General features: G+C 39.0%; 1 protein-coding gene and 1 non-coding gene across 4 annotated transcripts; both read right to left on the reverse strand.

Annotated features, from left to right (window-relative positions):
* Positions 1–43: 43 nt before the first annotated feature.
* On the reverse strand, positions 44–14,518 carry stn1 (STN1 subunit of CST complex). Of its 3 annotated transcripts, none has more exons than XM_052138079.1 (10): positions 14,450–14,518; positions 12,973–13,155; positions 9,131–9,226; positions 5,727–5,804; positions 4,603–4,770; positions 4,231–4,372; positions 2,120–2,270; positions 860–985; positions 509–581; positions 44–409 (listed from the first exon to the last, which is right to left on the reverse strand). In XM_052138079.1, the coding sequence occupies exons 2-10, from the start codon at positions 13,103–13,105 to the stop codon at positions 252–254; spliced, it is 1,125 nt and encodes a 374-aa protein (XP_051994039.1). In that variant the 5' UTR covers positions 13,106–13,155; positions 14,450–14,518; the 3' UTR covers positions 44–251. The 3 variants fall into 3 exon arrangements, 2 of the variants coding, with proteins under 2 accessions (XP_051994039.1, XP_051994040.1); XM_052138080.1 differs by having other exon boundaries at positions 45–409; positions 4,252–4,372; XR_007971649.1 differs by having other exon boundaries at positions 342–409; positions 856–985.
* A 938-nt stretch (positions 14,519–15,456) lies between these two features.
* trnae-cuc (transfer RNA glutamic acid (anticodon CUC)) lies at positions 15,457–15,528 on the reverse strand. The gene has a single exon. It is a non-coding gene; the product is annotated as a tRNA-Glu (tRNA).
* Between the last annotated feature and the right edge of the window lie 6,286 nt (positions 15,529–21,814).

The raw sequence follows: 21,814 nt of genomic DNA on the forward strand, positions 1-21,814 counted from the left end.
GTCATTTAAATATTTAAAAAAAAATATTTAATTTCAACATTAGGAACAATATAAATATATCCACATACTCCTCTTATTCTGAACCATTAAATGTAATTACAATGAGTATGCAACAATCAATCACAATAAAATTACTTTAATGGTTTAAATCATACAGGATTGAGCAGCTATAATTGTTAAAATTCTATTAGCCTGATTGTGTTTGAACACTTTGCTAATATTTTCTTTTACAGAATATTTAAAAATGGATGCTAAAGAACAGTGTAGTGAGCCTCTGTTGTGCTGATAATATCACTGTTGCATTCTAAGAATGTCAGGGCAACCTCCAGGGCCTCACGATTCAGGTTTTGGCTGTAGCGCTGTCTTACACTGGACAATATATGCAAGATATGGCATCCTTTCTCAGCATCTGCAAAACAGCAAGAGACAAAGAGGTTTCTCCACTCACATTTGTATTTGAAATATTGTGTGTGTTTCTAGCATCTTAAGCAAGTATGCACAAACATACATTTGTCTCGTTTGGTATCCTCTCGTAAAATGTCCCTGATCACTGAGAGGAGATCTTTGTCTTGTTCAGTTACCTAGAGCAGCCAAGGCATAGAAAATATAATTCAGCTTTAAAGTAGTTTTCATATGTTCAGAGTTACATAACATTTTAGTTACAAAGATAACACATTATATAATCCTACTTGTATCATCCTACTGAGAGCTAAAAAATATTAAGAAAACATGTGTGGGTAGAAAACATTGAATAGTATCCCTTTATTCAGTTACCAGTCTCTAAATCACAACTGCACTCTATCTATAATGACATCATACTGTCACAGAGGTGAGTGTGTGTGCGCGCACACGCACATACATTGTAGACTTCATCCTGGGTCCGCATTTTGCGGAATATTTGTCCCTCGCCTTGGAGGATGCTCAGGGTCTCTTTCAGAAGTTTTCGAATTTGTGTGGAAAATGAGGTTCCAGGGGCATCTGACTCCTTCAGATAAAAGAAATGCCGCAAAATGGATGAGTCATCCACACACTGAATTATCTTCATGTGATTCATCATTCAAAATGGACAATTCTGCCCAAATTTACATAATAGGAGAGAAACCTTTGTTGTAACAAATAAGGAACATTTAAATAAGGTGATACTACATAAAACGCTTTTGATATATTCAAGGTGCGTTCTCATTTAATCACTAAGGAAGACATTGAAAAGCTTCTCATTAGCATACTTTTCATCACCATATGTTGCCATCATCCTGACTAGCAGCATATCAGAGGAGGCTTCATAAAAGTGCTCCAGACGATCATTCCCACCTGCTGCCATCAAACAGCACAACACGCCGTCCCCTGCCGTGTCTACCACACGTTATTCCTGGCTGTTACCCTAGTCAGGAGTACTGACATTGAACAAGGACAGTTTTATTGCTAGTTTAAAGGGATAGATAAAAATTATCTTATCATTTACTCACCCTTATGCCATCCCTGATGTGTATGCCTTTCTTCAGCAGATCACAAAGATTTTTAGAAAAAATATTTCAGCTCTGTAGGTCCATTCAATGCAAGTGAATGGTGATCAGACCTTTGTAGCTCCAATAAACGCATTAAAGAAACATACAATTAATCTATATGACTCCAGTGTTTAAAACCATATCTTCGAAAGCAATATAATAGGTGTGGGTGAGGAACAAACAATATTTAAATTTCCACTTTAAATTTGACTTTCAGACGTGAAAGTGAAAATGGAGATTTACTCACCATAAATGGAGAGTTTCTCACCCACGCTTCTGAAGATATTAATTTAAACACTGGAGTCATATGGATTACTTGGATGTTTTCTTTGTGATTTTTGGAGCTACAAAAGTTCTCATTACCATTTACTTGCATTGTATGGACCTACAGAGCTGAGATGTTCTTCAAAAAATAATTTGTGTTCTGCAGAAGAAAAAAAAGTTATATAAATCTGTGATGGCATGAGGGTGAGTAAAGGATGAGATTAGCATTTTTGGGTGAACTATCCCTTTAATGCATTTATATTATGTATCCTATAACAGCACTGTACTCAATGTAAAGTTTTGCACTGTTGAGCCTAATTGCACTATCTATCTATCCATCCATCCAGTACCTGTTCTGCTGAAATGCCCTGGATCAGTGGATGTAACAGAAACTCCACGTCATAAGGTCGAAATCTGGCCACCTCTTTTTCAGCAAGGAATTCTTTAAGGGTGAGAATTGACCGAGACAGCAAATACTTGAAATGTGAGGACCCACCAGCCCTGAAAATACAGTTTAAAAAGTAGAAAGAATACGAAGTATATTTGAAGTATTTCACAAACACAATAAAGAGAAAAAAAACAAGACTTCACATAAGCAACACTTACAATACTTTATTTAAAAATTATTTTCTTCCCCTTGTGGAGGAACGACCCACCCTCCCTCTAGTCATCGTCACCCCGCCTCTAAGGGCTAATTTTCTTTTCGATCCGATACCAAGTACTTTTAGGCCAATATCACAGATGAGAGTCCCTCATGTTTGGCCAGGAGGGGAGCATTCAGAATGAATATATGAACTATAATCATATAGTATAAATTAACCCCTTCACGAACCGAAATGAAAGTGCTTTTGACTATATGGTAAATTACAACGGCCTGAATGCAAGTGGTTGTATAAAATGATGGGGAGCCTGTAGTTAAGGGAAGGGGCTTAAGTATATGTTTGCCAAATTAAATAGCAAGCACTCTAAACAGAGAGGACTCTGTGAAGCGAGAGATTTTACATCTAGGTTGTAAAATCTTGCAAATGTGTTTAAGACCATCCTGCTGCAAAACATATATTTTGTAAAGATACACTATTCGTCCATGCCCATGAGGAGGCCATGCCTCTAGCTGAGTGTGCTTTAACACCAATTGGGCAAATCTTACCATGCGGATTGTAAGCCAGGGCAATCGCATCATTGATCCAGTGAGAAAGTCCATTCCCCCAGTATCACCCCTTGTCATAACAATATGTCCGCACCATAATTCAGACAGCCTGGGACATATGTCACTCTCAGGGAAAGATGACGACATTCGCTCCACAGGAGGTGGTGACGCGTCAGTCTCATCAATGGCGTTGAATAAATTCTGCCATGGCAGTTTATATAAGCCACAACTGTCATGTTGTCTGAGAGAACCAGAACATGACAGTTCGCTATTTCTGACTGAAAAGCCTTCAAGGCTAGGAATACAGCCAATAGCTCTAGGCGGTTGATGTGTCACGCCTTCCTTGCACCTGTCCAGGTGCCGAAAGCCAGCTGTCCCTCGAACATGAATCTCAAAAACATCCTGTGTTGTACAATTTAAAAGTACACATCTTTCAAATCTATTGACGCAAACCAATCATGTGGGCAGACGTGCGATAACATCCTTTTCGGAGTAATCATTTTGAAAGGGCGCTTTACATGTGTGTGATTCAAATGTCTCAAATCTAGGATTGGCCGAAGCCCACCATCTTTCTTTGGAACCAAAAAATAATGACTGTGAAACCCTTTTTGGGTTTGACAATTTGGAACAACCTCTATCGCGTTTTTCACGAGGACATTGTGTATTTCGGATTTTAACACTGGTGCGTTGAAAAGGGGAGGCCGGTGGGCAAATTGGATCGTAAACGCATGTTCGATAATTTTTTGCATCCAATGAAGTATTGTTACATCAGTATCGATCCACCCATCCCTAGCACACACTGGCATACTCGCAGGCCCAAGAGCAGAGCGGGGAGGGTTCAGTCGAGTTAAATACGTAGCTGGACCCGCTCCTCAGAATTTGGCGCAAATTAGATGCGACGACAGGGAGGACAGCATGCGTTGGCTAGAGGCCGACCGCCTTCCCCTCTCACCTGCCGCAGGGCCTTGGAAGTCAGCCACCAAGAATGCCGCCGCCGCCCCACGTGCCTCGGACCAAGGAGGGGAGTGTGTGCGGCAGTCGGACCCCACTCTTGCCGGGGACATTCCATGGACACTTCCCTGACCTGCACGGAGCACCTTTTCACCAGATTCGCCAGATCCCCCTTTGTATTACCATTTCCCCGGTCACTTTATTTTCACCTTTTATTGACATTTTATGATAATTATAATTTCTAATAAAATTCTTCTCTGAGGCTTGATGCCACCCCCCCCTACTAAGAATTAAGCTACAAATGTAAATCGGTGTAAACTCCAAACTCAGCCTGTTTGATGACAACAAAATAAAAAAACACACGTATCATTGTGTCTGACTAACTCTGAGCCGCCCACTTCATCACTTGGTATCTGGAATGGCTGATCATAGCACTTCTTGTACAGCTGAGGCATTTCCAGCATGTGTGAGATCTGCACTGCCATCACAGGGTCATTCACTTTATCTGCACACAAAAAACAAACAACAGTGACATACACTGCAAAATAAACAGTTCCTTGGTGTTCATCGCTGTATTCTGCAAAGGTACTCACTGTAACCAATTAAGAAAAACTAATTGGCAGATTGCTCCGTTTTTATATAGTTAATACGTTTTGGTCTACCACTATCCCCAAAAAATGTATATCATGACAAAATTGCCAATATGTCATCTAAGTCCCCAAACATTTCACTCACAGAAGGAGGTGGCCTTGATCTCCCTCTGATCCCTGGAGGTTTTTACGGTTCCTCGTACCCTCAGCAGGTCTCCAATATCAAGCAATGAGCATTTCCTTTGGGCTTCCTTCAGATGTCTGAGTTCATCTTCAATGTTAAAGCCTCCAGCAGATGTGCTATGACCTCTGCCTACAACATTCAATGTATTAAAGGAAGAGTTAGGCCAAAATCAAAAATTCTCATTTTACTACTCATTTACTCACCCTCATGTCATCATAGATGTGAATGATTTTCTTTCTTCTGCAGAACACAAAGGAAGATTTTTAGAAGAATATCTCAGCTTTGTAGGTCATACGACTCCAGATGTTTAATCCAAGTCTTTAGAAGTGATCTGATTGGTTTTGGGTGAGAATAGACCCAAATATACACTGATCAGCCACAACATTAAAACAACCTCCCTAATATTGTGTAGGTATCCCTCAAGCCACCAAATCAGCAGGATCGTGAATTCAAAATTGATTACACTTCCTAGGGCTTGACGCATGTGCAGAGCACTAGATGGCACTAGGAAGTGTAATCGAGCTTGAAGTCATGATCTCCATGGAAACTACTCATGTAAAGATGTACATTGGGTGAAAAAAAAAAGTCAGATTTTGGTCTGTTCTCATCCAAAACTGATTGGATCACTTTGGAAGATTTTGATTAAACCACTGGAGTTGTGTGGGTTACTTTTATTATGCCTTTAAGTGCTATTTGGAGCTTCAATGATTTGGTCACCATTCACTTGCATTGTATGGACCAATAAAGCTGAGATATTCTTCTAAAAATCATCAATTGTGTTCTGCAGAAGAAAGTTACACACATCTGAGATGGTATGAGGGTGAGTAAATGATGAGAGTATTTTTGTTTTTGGGTGAACTATCACTTTAATGTGTACAATTAAAGCAGAGTTTGACATCTTAATCTACAATGTCCACAGCTGGTTTGCAAAAAAAGTTAAAGAGTTGTCTATATAGTTTTGGGGTCACTGTGCATGATCTTGGATACAAAACTATTTTGAAAACACATTTCATCAATGTAAAGTATAAACTGTCTACAACACTAAACAGACTATGTTTCTTGCAGTCAGGAATGTAACAACTTACATCTAGTTGGCTCTCCCTGATCTCTCCATTTCTCATCTTTCCAGCAGAGACAGTTTATGACACCAGTCCCATCATCAACTGTGTTTAGAGGGAGAAGAGACAAGCTCCAATAAAACAATCCATTAATTATGCTGCTTTTATTTTGGTTTAATGTTTTAGTATCAAGTGTGGTTCTGACAATTTACGGATTACCCATATTATTCAGAATCAGCTTTATTGCCAAGTATGCTTACACACACAAGGAATTTGTCTTGGTGACAGAAGCTTCCAGTGCACAAACAATATAACAAGACAGAGATAATAATACAAAAAATAGAATACAAATAATCAGTGAATAGAAAATATAAGTATATATAGAAATACACAATAAGACAAAATTATATATATATATATACACACACATACATACATGTATGTATGTACAAATACAAATCTGTTATATAAATATGCAAGGGAAAGGATGGCAGAAGAGGTAGGGTATGTTAGATAAATAAAAATAGAATAAGATATGTATTGCTCATAAATATTGATCAATGGGGCAGTTTTAACTGTTAATGTGATGGATAGCCTGAGGGAAAAAAAACTGTTCCAGTGCCTGATGGTTCTGGTGCTCAGTTCTCTGTAGCGCCGGCCAGAAGGCAACTGTTCAAAAAAATAGTGGGCTGAGTGAATGGGGACCAAATTGATATTTCCAGTCCTTTTCCTCACTCTGGAAGAGTACAGTTCTTGAAGGGAGGGCAGGGGGCAACCAATAATCCTCCAAGCAGTCTGAACTGTCCTTTGTAGTCTTCTGATGTCCGATTTCATTGCTGAACCAAACCAGACAGTCACTGAAGTGCAGAGGACAGACTCAATGACTGCTGAGTAGAACTGTATCAGCAGCACCTGTGGCAGGTTAAACTTCCTCAGATGGCGAAGGAAGTACAACTTCTGCTGGGCCTTTTGCACAAAGGAGTCAATGTGGGTCTCCCACTTCAGTTCCTGTGAGATGGTAGTGCCCAGGAACCTGAATGACTCCACTGCTGCCACAGTGCTGTTTAGAATGGTGAGCGGGATCAATGTCGGGGCGTTCCTCCAAAAGTCCACTATCATCTCCACTGTTCTGAGCATGTTCAGCTCCAGGTTGTTAAACCTCCCTTCTGTATACGGACTCATCTTTATCTTGAATGAGGCCGATGACAGTAGTGTCATTTGCAAACTTCAGGAGCTTGACAGAGGGGTCCTTGGATGAGAAGTCATTAGTCAGGGTGAAGAGTAGTGGGGAGAGTACACATCCGTGGGGGGCACCAGTGCTGATCGTACATTTGCTGGAAGTGAATTTCCCCTGTCTCACTAGCTGCTGCCTGTCCGTCAAAAACCTGGTGATCAACTGACAGATAGACGTGGGAAGAGAGAGTTGGTATAATTTAGTCCGGAGTATAGCTAGGGTGATGGTGTTGAAAGTCGAACTGAAGTCTACAAAAAGGATCCTTGCATATGTCCCTGGTCTGTCCAGATGTTGCAGGATATGATGCAATCCATATTGACTGTACCATCCACAGAGCTGTTTGTTCGAAAAGCAAATTGAAGGAAATCCAGAAAGGGTGGGCCTACACCTTCAGGTGGGCCTACACCAGTCTCTCAAATGACTTCATGATCACAGAAGTTAGAGCAATGGGTCTTTAGTCATTAAAGGGGTCATGACATGAGAAACCAAATTTGCCTTGATCTTTTGGTATATAAGAGGACTTTGTATCATTAAAACGTCCTGCAAGTTTAATATTTTAAGACGTCCTCCCCATTCTAAATGAATCATTTATTTAATCAAGCTCAAAATACAGCTCGTTCTGGATTCATGGTTAGAAGTGACGTGACGGTTAGAAGTGACGTACCAGCGTTTGCATATGACCGCCTCCAGCACAAGATAACCACGCTTTAAGCGCAAGACAACTACGCTCATTTCGTATCGCCGTGCGCCTCACAAGTGTTCAGTCGATGGACAGCGAGCTCTGACAGAGACTACTTGTGCACAGGAAAATTACGTTGCCACACAGATGTGCTGTTCCTGGCTGTGGTCAAACAAAACCTCTGAATAAGCTGCCGAAAGATCCAGACGTCAGGGAAAAATGGACGCAGTTTATTTTTTGCGGACGTCCCAGTCACGGCAGTGTTAACTTAAGCGTTTGTTCTGTACATTTTAAGGATAACTGTTTTGTGAACAAATCTCAATATGATGCTGGCTTTGCCAGAAAACTGTTGCTCAAAGATAAGTCCGTGCCGACTATTCTGGGAACAACGACGACGCAAACTGTAAGTAATCTATTTTAAACTTTAAACTACTTTTTAAAGCGCAATTTCATTCATTATGAATAATCACAGTGTTTTTACTTAGTTTACTTGCATATTGTTCTGGCTGGGGCGTCAATAATTGATACATAGGCACTGACGTTAGCCAATCATAACAGTGGGCGTTAACACTGAAGTCTTAAATGGAAAACGCCCCCAAAACAGACTGTTTGAATCAGAGGATGAGAAACAGGGTGGGAAAAGGTCATAAATCACTAGATTTTAAAAGTTTTTCTTAAAAAAAAATATATTAATACTATAATTGCACCTAAGGGAACATAATAATACAATAAAAAAAACCATGTCATGACCCCTTTAAGTCCTGTGATTTTGGGTTGCTTTGGGATAGGAATGATGATGGAGTGTTTGAAGCAACAGGAAACTTCATGCTGCTCCAGTGATCTGTTGAAAATATGTGTGAAGATGGGGAGCAGATGGTCAGCACAGGATTTTAGACAAGTGGATGAAACACAGACAAGCTGGTGAAACACCATTTGGGCCCTGTGCTTCACTTGTCTTTTGTTTCCAGAATACACGGCACACCTCCTCTTCACAGATCATAAGTGGAGGTTCAGTAGTAGGAGGTGTTGATGTTTGTGTGTTTGTGAAGTGAAGGTCAGAGCGGTGTGGGGTGTGAGACTGGGCCTTTCAAATCTACAGTAAAAATCATTCAAGTCAAGCCAGTTGGTTCCCTAAAGTATTGGGGAATGGTGTCTCATAGTTAGTAATTCTGTCTTTTTCTCTCCACATTGATGCTGGGTCGTTAGCAGAAAACTTGCCAAAAACTTGTTTTTCAGCTTATCAGAGTAGCTTCTTTTAGCAACTCTGATTTCCTTAGTCAGTGTTTTCCTGGTCTGATTGTACAAGATTTTATCCACATATTTATTTGTCCCATATTTATTTATTCCACAAAAATCTGCTCTAGTAAATCTATGCTAAAAAGAAGGTGTTTTACAAGTATTTACTGGTCTCGAGACTCTTTAATAGGATTATGTTAATTACCTTTATTCACTGTGATTTAAGCCATCAAATAAGGAATAGTTTCTAGAGGTTATTCAGTTAATGTTTTTCCACATTACCTCCATAGCAGTAGAAGTCTTCTCTCTCCCGCTTATAAACAACTGTCCCCAGAACATCTACCTGGAAGAGTGGGTGGGTCTTGTAGAAATAAACTCCTAGAAGACATTAGATATGGAAGCTTTGTGCTTTTTAACAGATATATTCTTCTCTCCCGTCTACAAATATTTACTTAAATATGCACATCAAATCCTGGGGGAAACATGTAGTTGACTTTTTAAAACTTTTAGGTAAAAATTTATATGAATGCACAAGGTAAATTACATATTTCAGGTGCCGTGAATGTTCACCATTTTATTTGTTCTTGATAATTGCATGATACTTGACTTTCATAGGAATTAATTGAAAATGCTCTCAGCTTCGCTCACAACACGCCAGCAGTAACGTAGGGTCAGACTGGATGAACTTGCTAATGCTAGCTGCCTTGCTAACAATTAGGTTACATCGGACCCCGGATTGATTCCATCCGCACCGTAAGACTTCATGACAACGTTACGCCCTCTCATCGTCTCTAGTGAAGAGCATGACAGAACAACAGTGATGTGGACAACAGCTCTGATCTTTCTGCGCTGTAATCTTGAATATTGTTCTCTAGCAACAAACATGCATAATTTCTACCCTGTCCCGCTCCACACGTGTTGCCTCTTTTCCCTGCATGTGTGTAGACATGAAGCGCCGCATGAGTTAACGTGGTTTCAAAGCACCTTTTAGACCTTTTAGTATCTTTATTAATCAGCATGTTACAAGCCTTTAATAATAAACAAATCGATTTCTCTTCTAATTTTGTGAACATTAATTAGATGTCTGGAATGGATAAGGAAAGACTAAAATTACTAGTTGGTAGACTAGTCTCTCACTTTAATGAAAATATACAACTGTTTTTTTAATTTTTAAAAAAACATTTTCTAAATTTTCTCTCGGGACACCCCTGAACCCACATTCAGCATCACTCCACAGTCACAAGGGCTTCTATGCCCCATACTTGGGTATCTGAATCTAAAGAAATATAAAAAATATTTCATTTTAATGTAAAAATATTCCAACAAATACTGGACTGCTGTCACACTATGCCTCAGAACAAACAGATGATCTTTTAACATTCATTTTCAATTGATAAACAGTAAAAGACAGTAAAATTGGTAAAAGATCACGCAGACCCCGCTGCTTTGGCCGTCTCTGGACCCCCTGTGCAGTTTTGTAGAGACTATTTTCACTGTTTGGAATTGATATTTTCTTCTTTTCTTCCGTCAACTTTGAAATAAAAAAAAAGAAAGTGCAATGTGTAAATGTATATCGTGATAAATATCGATATCGAACTATATGAAAAAGATTATCGTGATCAAAATTTTGGCCATATCGCCCAGCCCTATATACTGTTAACACGTAATGGATGGACGTCTTTCACCGTTGCACTGAATCTCACTGTTTTTTCTTTCAGTTTCTCACACAGTATCACCACATTTTTAGACACCTAGTTAAAAATAACTTTCATTTTTATAAAAGCATCTACAGCAATGGCCAAAAGTATTGGCAGTGACATAAATTTTGTGTTTTGCAAAGTTTGCTGCTTCAGTATTTGTAGATTATTATTTCACATGTGTCTATGGTATACTGGAAAACAATGATAAGCATTTCATAATTTTTTATAGGCTTTTATTGGCAAATCTCTCAATATATACAAAGAGTCAATATTTAAAGTGTTGGCCATTGTTCTTCATAACCTGCTCTGGCATGCTGGATATCAGCTTCTGGGCCAAATCCTGACTGATGGCGATCCATTTTTGACTTATTAGTGCTTGGATTTGATAACAATTTGTGGGCTTCTGTTTGTCCACTCGCTCTTTGAGGATTAACCACAGGTTCTCTATGGGATTAAGATCCGGGGAGTTGCCTGGCCACGGATCCAACATTTTAATGTAATGATCTCCGAGCCACTTCATTTTCACTCTTGCCTTGTGACATTGTGCTCCATCATGCTGGAAAATGCACAGATCATCACCAAGTTGCTACTGGGTCGTTGGGAGAAGTTGCTCTTGCAGGACGTTTTGATACTATTCTTTATTCATGGCAGTGTTTTTGGGCAGAATTGTGAGAGACCCTTGGATGAAAAGCAACCCAACACATGGATGGTCTCAGGATGCTTCATTGTTGGGACGACACAGGACTCATGATAGCGTTCACCTTTTCTACTCCGGACTATCGATTTTCCAGATGTCCCAATATAACTATGCACCAGTCTTCTGCTGTCCAATCTTTGTACTTCCTGCAGAATTCAGTCTGTCCTTGATGTCTTTCTTGGAGAGAAGTTGCTTCTTTGCTGCCCTTCTTGACACCAGGCCATTGTCTAAAAGTCTTCTCCTCACTGTCCGTGCACATGCACTCACACCAACCTGCTGCCAATATTGAGCAAGCTCTGCATTGGTGGTGACACGATTCCATAGCTGACTCCTCAGGAGGAGACGGTCCTGGTGACACTCTGGAACATCCTGAAGCCTTCTTCACTGCGGTTGAACCTCTCTCCTTTAAGTTCTTGATGATCTGGTAATTGGTGCAATATCCTTTGCACCAATTTCCTTGCATGTGAGGCCATTTTGATGCAAAGCGATGATGGCTGCACGTCTTTCTTTAGAGACAACCATTGCTAACAAGAACACAATGATTGGAAGAACTTCTTCCCTCCTTTTATAGCAATCAGTCTGCTCTTATAATCCAATCAGAATGATAGAGTGATTTCACCTGACTAGTACTCGTTCACACTTTCCCAGGTGCTGCTGATATGATTAGTGAAATTATGTTGGCTGGTCATTTTGTGCCAGGACCAAAAAAAACTTTTAAATTTGGGTTTTTGTGACAAAGTTAATTTTTTTGGCCAATTAAGCTTTTTGCAATTATTTAAAATGCATCTGATCACTCTGCACAATAACCTAGAAACAATGTGAATCAACACCATAACAACTGAAGCAGAAAAATTGGCAAAACACAAAATTTAAGTCACTGCCAATACTTTTGGCCATGGCTGTAGAAACTCCTGCGGTGCGTTTTATTCGTTGTGCAGCATTCTGAGGAAGTTCTGGCTACAAAAAGGAACTTCATGTGACTGTTACACCATTAAACATGATTCCAGGTTGATTTTCACCATGCAAAGTTTCAGCACTTGAGAAAAAGTAAGACAGTGTTTTCCCCTTTTGCTTTGGTATGTATATTTACATACAACAATTAGACAAGTTTAATGTCATTTGATTTTAAACCATTTAAATATCAAAGCATCCCAAAGAGGCTATTTGACTGCAGCCTCACGAAAATGTGAACCTGCCTGGGCAGAGTGCTCATACAGGGATTGACAGTTTGATTATTTTTGTTTGACTTTAATTTGATATTTTAAATCAGTTGAAGATCTATATATTGAGCTACTTAGGCCCCTAGTTCACTGTGCACTTTATTTGCTGCTATTTTGAATAATGTTTGAGGAATTCTTTATTCCTGCGCCCCGACGAAAAAGCGATTAACGTTTCTTGAAACCTTGTAATTAACCTCATGTTAAAAATGTAACTGTGCACATCCCTCATAAAAACGTCTGTTTTAAGCAGCCCATCCAGCCAGACACAACACTGACTCGACCAATTGCATGAGTTGGGGCGGGACTATTTGTTTGTTCGATCTACTGGGGCGTATTCGGAAGGCTGTTTAAAAACAATGTTTATTTTTGCACTTCCGTTTGGTTACACGGAAATTACATATTTCAGCTTTAAGGACCCATAATAACATGAGGCTTTGGCCTTCATTATGGCAACTTTCATTGTTAGACACACTCGAAAGCTGTTGAATTGTGTGATCTTTACTGTACCTGGCACTTGTCTGGACTCTCTCATCTGTAGGATGTCAGTGATATAGAGTCTTGAGTATGCAGAGAACACAGGGTCCAGACCCCACAACATAGATGGGAGCTCATCAGCATCTCCAGCAAGATTTTCCGCCATCAGACATCACAAGTTAAGTCAGGCATCCAGATGCATTTCAGTTCCGTGGCCTATGTCACAAAGCAGGATTAAGCAGTTAGACAGATAAGTTTAAACTTAGTTTAAGTGAACTCTGAAATTGCGGTGCCAGTAAAGTGGATAGGCTTTCATCAGTGTTACTCGCCATAGTACCATATGCTAATCAGCTAACCTGCTCCGGTGCAGGTTATGTTCTCGATCAGAGATCTTATACAGATACTGGACCAATCAGCTGTGAAGAACGTGACAGTCACTTCCCCCAGTATCTCTCTCTCCAATTTAAAGTGCAAATCAACGAGACAATTTTATACATTTTCAAATGAATCTATTTATGATAATTATTTATTGTAAGAAATAGATTTTTGTCAGTCTTGCATTTTCCAATCATTTTCCCACACTGGCCACAATAAATGTATGAATAAATAAACCTAAGATAATTATATAATTTCAAGTAAGATATTAATACAATAACAGTAATGATCAAATGACTAAAATATAAAAACTTAAACACTCCACAATATACTGTAGATATATCAGAAAAGTGTGAATGTTACCCAAATTCTTTCTCATTAGGATTTGCTGGCAGAGATGCCATGAACAAACAGTATTTCACTTGAAGTTCAATAAAAGCACACTAGAACAACAAATATGTCTTTACTGTGTCTTATGCTGCTATAAAGAACAAATGTCTTCATTAGTGCATACCATGTAGTCATCTTCAAATTGCACACATTTTTATTATTCGATAGTGTATTAATATCTAATAGTATTAAGTGTAAGTTAGTAACTTAAATTAATACTAAAGACTTTAATTTCAAATCAAGTTATTATACTTTTAAAATTACATGCCTGAATGTTCTTGTTGTGGACTTACAGTACATAGTTACTTTCACATCGATATATTATCTATTTTAATATTTTCATCACATTCATATTTTTTTTCGTGCTCTAGCAGCAGCGGCAGCAGCAGCAATGTTTCCTCTTGCTGTGTAAATGCCTTTAAATCCTTAAACTGATCCTATGTGCTTTGTGAATGTATTATAATTATTTCATCATTCGTGTTGTGCAAATGTGATATGATTGATCATATTTTTGAACGTCCTTTTGTGCTGTGTTATGAAGTCTGATTGGGTTAGGTGAGTTTTGTCAAACTAAAACCAGAATTTATTCATCTTTTTGTGATACCTGGCACCGCTGCTGGAAGAATAAAATGTACTGAAAAACAGGTTAAAAATAAATGTTAAAGCAAGAGACACATATACACGTATAAATATATATTCACGCCTCTACACTAGTTTGGTCTAGTCTAACTTTTCACATACTTGCCTGAACGAGATGGACAAGATTAAAAACATGTTCCTTGTGTTGTGATCCTTCATTATGGTTGTGTTTTTCCGGTCTTGCGCAGTAGACGCACTGCGCATATGGTAAGGAAATCGTTGTTGGCTCATGAATATTAATTAGGCAATGTATTTGGACGCTCAAAGGTAGTTTACCAATCAACTACATTAAAGCATAATTTTTGCATTTGTTTTTTATTTTTCAAAAAGCTTTTTTATTTCCATATCCACTTTGTTTCTTTGAATGAAATATTGAAAAAAAACTACAATCTATTATTGAATATTTTCATCATACCATTTGTATGTGAGATGGCAGCACTACCGACATTTATCGTACACTGAATAGCAAGTATTTTCAGTCAGTTTAAGAATCATTCACATCTAGGGTGACCAGACGTCCCGAAAAATTCGGGACAGTCCCGAAATCCAAGCAGTTGTCCCGAATCCCGAATCCTGCCCTAATTGTCCCGAAAATTAGAACAAAGTCTCAAGAGCAGACTCTCGAGTAGTTATAGTGTGATAGAATATTAAAAATTGCTCATTGCCGTCCTGCAGCTAGCTCCTGTCGGCTGCTCTATTGCAACCATAGACAGTAAAAGAACGTAGAGAGCTGCAGTAGGCTACGTAGGCGGCAAGGCGCGAATTTCATGCTCAAAAAAGTCACAAGGAGTGATTTGATTGGATGTTGCTGATGTTAAAGCGCAGTGTTTGTTTTATTTGTTTCATGATGACACTTGAGTTCAATGGTTTTTTTTATTTGTATTTCCGTGTTTACATGACAGACAGTCATTTCATTCAGAATTCCTCAATAAATAATTTTGCCCAGATTTTTGAAATTCATTAACCCCCCCAAAAAAAGATTGTACTTATATAATGAGAATGTAGGATCCACCCACAAATACGTTGCACTAACTTCATATATATTTACTTGTAGACCAGTCTATATTCCGTCTGCTTTCGAATGGAGGGGTATTTTAAATGACAAAAACACTGTTCCCTGACCGGGAATCGAACCCGGGCCGCGGCGGTGAGAGCGCCGAATCCTAACCACTAGACCACCAGGGAAGTGATGGAAAGTACGACATTTATTGACGTATTAGTAGTGGTTTTAGATTAATCTGAGCGTTATCAATTACACAGTGTTGAGGAAGCTACTTTGAAATTGCAGTTTGACAAGCTATTCAAGCTGCTCATAATTTTTAGTTAAGCTACAGTCAAGCTACTCTTTTGAAAAATAAAAGTTACTATCAAAAAGTAGCTAGCTACATTGAAGATACTCAATGAGGCAATATTTTTTTAATGTTACTATCAAAACAATAATATTAATAACAAAATTAACACTAATGACATTTGTTAATTAATGTATTAATTAAATAAATTTCATGTGTTTAATTAAATATATTAAATGTATTTAATATATTTAATGAATAACAACATTAATATAGTTAATAATGGCCATAGAATCAAATACAAGAGTATAAAATAAAAACAAAAACGATCATTTTCGTAAAAAAAAAAAAAGCATTAAAAAATCATTTTAAACTTGTTGCGTATGGAACTTTTTTTTAACCTTTTTATTTAGCTTGCAAATACAACGCGGAGACACGAGTCATCGATTCTATATCTTTTTGTTTACTGAGCATGTGCAATTCCTTTAGACTACAACACAGCACAGAGGATCATGGGAAATGTAGTTTACAAATATAAAGACATGAAATACATAACATCTCCTCCCCTCTTACAATCAATGTAATATAATTCAATGAAATTACTATTGATGTTTCGGATGCATACATTCACTTGCATAATTTCCTTTACTAACATGCATCTAACTTGCATTTCAATTAAGAAGTTGAACTTTTAACTAACAATGTCCATACATTTTTTCTATTCTTTTTTTTTTTTTTTTTTCTAATCTGGGAATGAGGGTGGATGACCTCAAACCCTAGCTTTAACCTAGGGGATTATTCTGCCCCTTAACAAAGGGTAAGCTCCTAATCTAATCTTAAATATAGACGATTAGGTGGTTGTCGTTTCCTTAAAGGATAACAGCGTTCTTCTGGGGTTATGCTTTCTGGTTTTTTTATCAGGTGAGAGAACTCAATGAGGGAATTGTGCTAATGTTTCAGGAACCGCTACAGCACGAGGAGTTTCAGCAACATTTGCAGTAGGTACAGGTGGAAGAACATCGCTCAATGGGTCATTAGAACAAATAGAATCAGACAGTTCTGTGGATGATGTAGCTCCCTGCAACATCTGATCAATATGTGTTCTCCAAACCATGTCATTTGCTGTTTTGACCTTGTATGACACCGGACCCGTCTGTGATAGCACTGTCGCAGGAATCCATTTTGGACAGTTCCCATAATTCCGTGCCAACACCGGAGCACCTGTGTGAACACTCTTAGCGCCCGTCTTTGAATCTGCTTCCTTTGCTGATGTAAGACCATGTCTTTGATCTGCGCTGGTTTCAGTAGGTCAAAGTTTGTTCTCAGTTCTCTGTTTAGCATCAGATGAGCTGGTGACACCTTTGTAACAGCATGTGGAGTACTCCTATAACTCATCAAAAAGCTGTGGAGATGCTGATGAAATGTGCCCTGACCCTGAGATGAGTTTAGTGCATGCTTCATAGTTTGCACAAAACGTTCCGCCTGCCCATTGGTTGAAAGATTGTATGGTGTCGATTTGATGTGTTGTACCCCATTTACCTGCAAGAATGTAGCCATCTCCTGAGATACGAATTGGGGACCATTATCTGATTCAAGTTGCAATGGTGGTCCAAATCGACTAAACATTTCTCCCAACATCTCAATGGTTTTCTCAGAAGTGGTTGAACTCATAGTGGAAACCTCGGGCCATTTACTGTGTGCATCGACGACAAGGAATAACATTCTGTTCTCCACAGGGCCTGCAAAATCAACATGGATACGATGCCATGACTTTTCAGGAAAATCCCACAGGAGCAGGCTGTGGAGTGTTGCGTTTTTGCTGACATGAAGGACAAATTCTTGCTTTTTCCTCAATTTGTCCACCAACCCCTGGCCACCAGAAATAGCTCCTTGCTATCTTCTCCATGCGAACAACTCCAGTGTCCTGTGTGTAACTGTTTCAAGACTGGCTTACGAAATGCTGACGGAATAATCACTCTCCTTCGCCACAACAAACAACCAGACTGCACTGTGAGCTCCTGTCGCCGTGAGATATAAGGCCTTAGACTTGGGTCTTCACTTTTACTCTTGCCTGACATGACCATGTCCATGACTGAAGATAACACTGGGTCATTACGAGTACACTTACATACTTGTAAAGCAGTCACAGGGGTGTTTTCTACCTGTTTGAAGTAGAAAATGTCAGCGGCCTGCTTGTCTTTCTTGCTGTCTGGCAAAGGCAATCTGGAAAGGTCATCTGCATTACAGTGCAGTTCTGATTTTCGATACTTGATGTCGTAATTGTGTGCAGACAACAACAAGGCCCACCTCTGCATCCTGCTAGCAGCGAGAGAGGGTATGCCAGTGAATTTACCAAAAATGGAAGTGAGTGGGCAGTGATCAGTTACTAGAGTAAACTTCCTCCCAAAAATATACTGATGAAATTTCCGCACACCAAAAACAATGCTCAGTTCTTCTCTCTCTATCTGAGCATAATTTGTTTCTGCCTTACTCAATGATCTGGAGGCAAATGCAATTGTCCATCTGGCATGATGTGGGATAGCACGGCTCCCACACCATATGGTGAAGCATCACAAGCCAGTTGTAACGGTAAAGAGGGATCGAAGTCTATCAACGCCTTGGACTTCAGCAACCTCTCTTTTGCTTTTCGAAAGGTCTCCTGAAATTCAGGTGTCCACTTCCAATTTTTCTCTTGACACAATAACCTGTGCAGGTTCAAATCTTGAATGAAACGGCCATAATATTTTAGCAACCCCAAAAAAGATCACAGCTTACTGACATTCTGAAGTGCTGGGGCCTCTACGATTACTTTAACCTTGGATGGGGATTTATACAAACTAGATGCATCAATCACATGGCTGAGATATTCAACCGATGATTTGAAAAATTCAAATTTTTTCTTGTACACTCTCAGTCCATAGTCTTTCAACTTCTGTAGAGTTGCATCCAAGTTCTGCAAATGTAACTCATAATTTTCTCCAATTACAAGGATATCATCCAAGTAACACAGCACTCCTGGGAGTCCAGTCAAAATTTGGTCCATTGCCCATTGGAAAAGTGCTGGAGCTGATGTGATTCCAAAAGGAAGACGTTGATACCTATAGGCTTGATTTAAGTCAATCTTGCTGAATTTCTGTCCTCGATATGAGGCAGTGGATATTGATCTGCTGTCAGCACTGGATTTAGAGTGACTTTAAAATCACCACATATCCAGACACTATCATCTTTTTTGATAGGTACAATGGGCGTTCCCCATTCACTCACACTTACTGGTTCCAAGACACCATCCTTTATTAGTGTCTCTAAACCTGCCTCAACCTTTGGTTTCAATACGTATGGCAGCGGACGTGCTTTCAAAAACTTTGGTGCACTCCCTGGTCTTATGTCCAATTTCACAGTGATTTCCTTCATACTACCTAATTCCGGCTTAAAGACTTCAGCATGTCTCTGTAAGACAGCATCTACATAAAAAAAAATTGTACCATCATGTGTATGGACAACCAGTCTATTTTAATCTGATTAAGCCATGAACGACCCAACAAAGAAGGGTACTCGCCCTTAACTACGTAGAGTGGCAGCTTTTTCCTCTGTCCATTTATGCTCGCTGTGACTTCAGTAACCCCCTTTATGGCTACAGTTTATCCTGTGTATGTTTTCAATCTTATGTCTGCAGGTTTGAGTGGTAAATGCTTAAATGTTTGTTTGTACACTGTGTCAGACACAAGAGACACTGCTGCACCAGTGTCAATTTCCATGTTCACTGGCTGTCCCTCCAACAATGCAGTGATGCTATACGCTTTGGAACCTCCAATGATAGTCAACACGTGCAACGATAACTCATCCTCAGAAATGTCGTTGTACTCCACTTCTCCTTGTTCCATGGCATGGATGTATTTCTTTTTCTGTCCCTTTTTCACTGTTCTCTTGTTCACAGACATTTTTTCTTTTATATTTATATTCCTGCATGCCACTCGATGTGTCCTTTTTTTTCACAACAGCGGCAATCCATGTATTTACACCAGCATGCAGAAGGAGAATGGCCAACCCTACCACAACAGAAACATGGCCCTTGGGTTGTTTGCTGGTTTCTCAGTTTGCATTTTGTGTACTTTACTGTTTGCTTTACTGTTTGCCCTCAATCACGTTGGCTGCCATAAAGTACTCAAAATGTTCTGTATATGAGCTCCATTGCTCAGTACTTTCATCAAAAGAACCCATACTTCCAGTAACTGCAGCCATTCCTTCAGTATTTTCACTGCAAACAATCTATTCACTTATCTGAAATCGTTGTTTTTCTCCCTCTCTCCTCCAAAATATTGACAACCATTAAAGCATTAATTTTTCGTCATCTTCACAATGCAAACCAGATCCACATTTATCGATCTTTTGGGTGGGTATTCGTCGTCCTCGTCGCCAATTTTGTTGCGTATGGAACTTTTCTTTAACCTTTTTATTTAGCTTGCAAATACAACGCAGAGACACGAGTCATCATTTATATATCTTTTTGTTTACAGAGCATGTGCAATTCCTTTAGACTACAACACAGCACAGAGGACCATGGGAAATGTAGTTTACAACATAAGACATGAAATTAAAAAAACAACAAAACTATACTTCACACTTTTCTGTCCCGCTGTGGCCAGGTGAAGCCTACTTGCCTAAAGATCACATTTTTGGCTGGCATTTTCTGTTCTTGTCACATAATATTTAGTGTGGATAATATATTAATAAAGACTCAGGGCTTGTTTCTCCCCTCACCTGGGTGGACATGCAAATGCCAGCTTTACAGGTCACATACAGAGGTTGCTCTACAAATATTTGTTTGCTTTGTTCAGGTCCAAAAAATGTGGATGGATGGTCATCCTAGATCAGGGGTCAGGAGCCACAAGTGGTTAAAAACCAAGTGGTTTGCAGGGTGTCTCACCATTCACCAACACATGATCGTTTAAATCTTTCTACAGATAATTTTCCTGCAGACAGTGTGAGTGCTTTGATTTCCTTTATTCCAAATTTGTCATACAGCCTACCCTGGTGAACAAGGTTTAAAATCAACACCCGCCAAATGCTGGTTTTTCATGCAGTTTATTTTGCTGATGTACCAGCCACTGTGGAAGGCGACAAGTAAGAATTCTCGGAGTGAAATATTACAAGAAATTAGACACAAAGATGTGCATTTGATGAAAAGTGATTTTATTTTGAAGAACAGATGAAAGAAAAGCCACCGATGCGTGTCTGATTTTATATGTGTGTGCATGAGTGCAATGAAAGCGCTTCAATAAGACATGCACATTCATAGAGTTCTGAGCCTAGTTTCCCAATAACTATTGATTTACAAGAGTGAAATCCAAAAACCATAAATCCAATCGTGAACAAATGACTTGACATAAACCTAGACTTGACATAAAACTAGGCTTGAACAAAGTTACATTCACATACAATACTTGACAAGAGACAATGGCAAACATGAGGGCTATAAATACTCAGACATGGGTAACAAGTTAACAATACCAACAATGAAAATACAAGACTGAAAACAAGACAATGAAACATGAACCAATGACATAACAGAACTGATAACAAGTTAACAAGACAATAAACCAATGAAAACAAGACACATGAAAGTAAATATGAAATCACATGACAAGGGAACCACATGACATGAAACAGGAACTAGACTTTTCAAGACATGAAATACATGAACACACATATTAAACATTACATATCTCCCCACTAGTGGCGGTTCCTGATGCCCCAAAACATGAACACACATTAAACATGACATAAATCCCAAAGTTCTCTAGGGAGCTGGGGGCAGTCTCTAGGCACGCTCATGATCAATTACACTTCTGCATGCAATTAACACATACACAGCATAGTAAATGGAGCTATGAAGTATTCTTGAGCTGGATATCATGATTGCCAAAGAGCTTATTGGTGTCTTGTTTCATTTAGAAGGAAAATAAATAGTTATTCTTGCCCAAAAATGATTAGATCTCTTTAGAAGACATTGATTAAACTTCTGGAGTCTTATGGGTAAATGTATTGCTGGCTCTATGTGCTTTTTGAGCTTCAAAGATTTGGTCACCATTCACTTGCATTATATGGACCTACAGAGTTGAGGTATTTATTTAAAAATCTTCAATTGTGTTCTGCAGAAGAAATAAACTCATACACATCTGGGA

Source organism: Xyrauchen texanus, chromosome 11 (assembly GCF_025860055.1).
Source record: "Xyrauchen texanus isolate HMW12.3.18 chromosome 11, RBS_HiC_50CHRs, whole genome shotgun sequence".
Lineage (NCBI taxonomy): Eukaryota > Metazoa > Chordata > Actinopteri > Cypriniformes > Catostomidae > Xyrauchen > Xyrauchen texanus.

Coding starts and splice junctions, on each gene's coding strand:
- stn1 (XM_052138079.1), bottom strand. CDS start 13,105: ATGGCGGAAAATCTTGCTGGAGATGCTGATGAGCTCCCATCTATGTTG. Junction 5,805..9,130: donor AGACTTCTACTGCTATGGAG/GTAATGTGGAAA, acceptor CTCTAAACACAG/TTGATGATGGGACTGGTGTC. Junction 4,373..4,602: donor GATCAAGGCCACCTCCTTCT/GTGAGTGAAATG, acceptor TTTTGTGTGCAG/ATAAAGTGAATGACCCTGTG.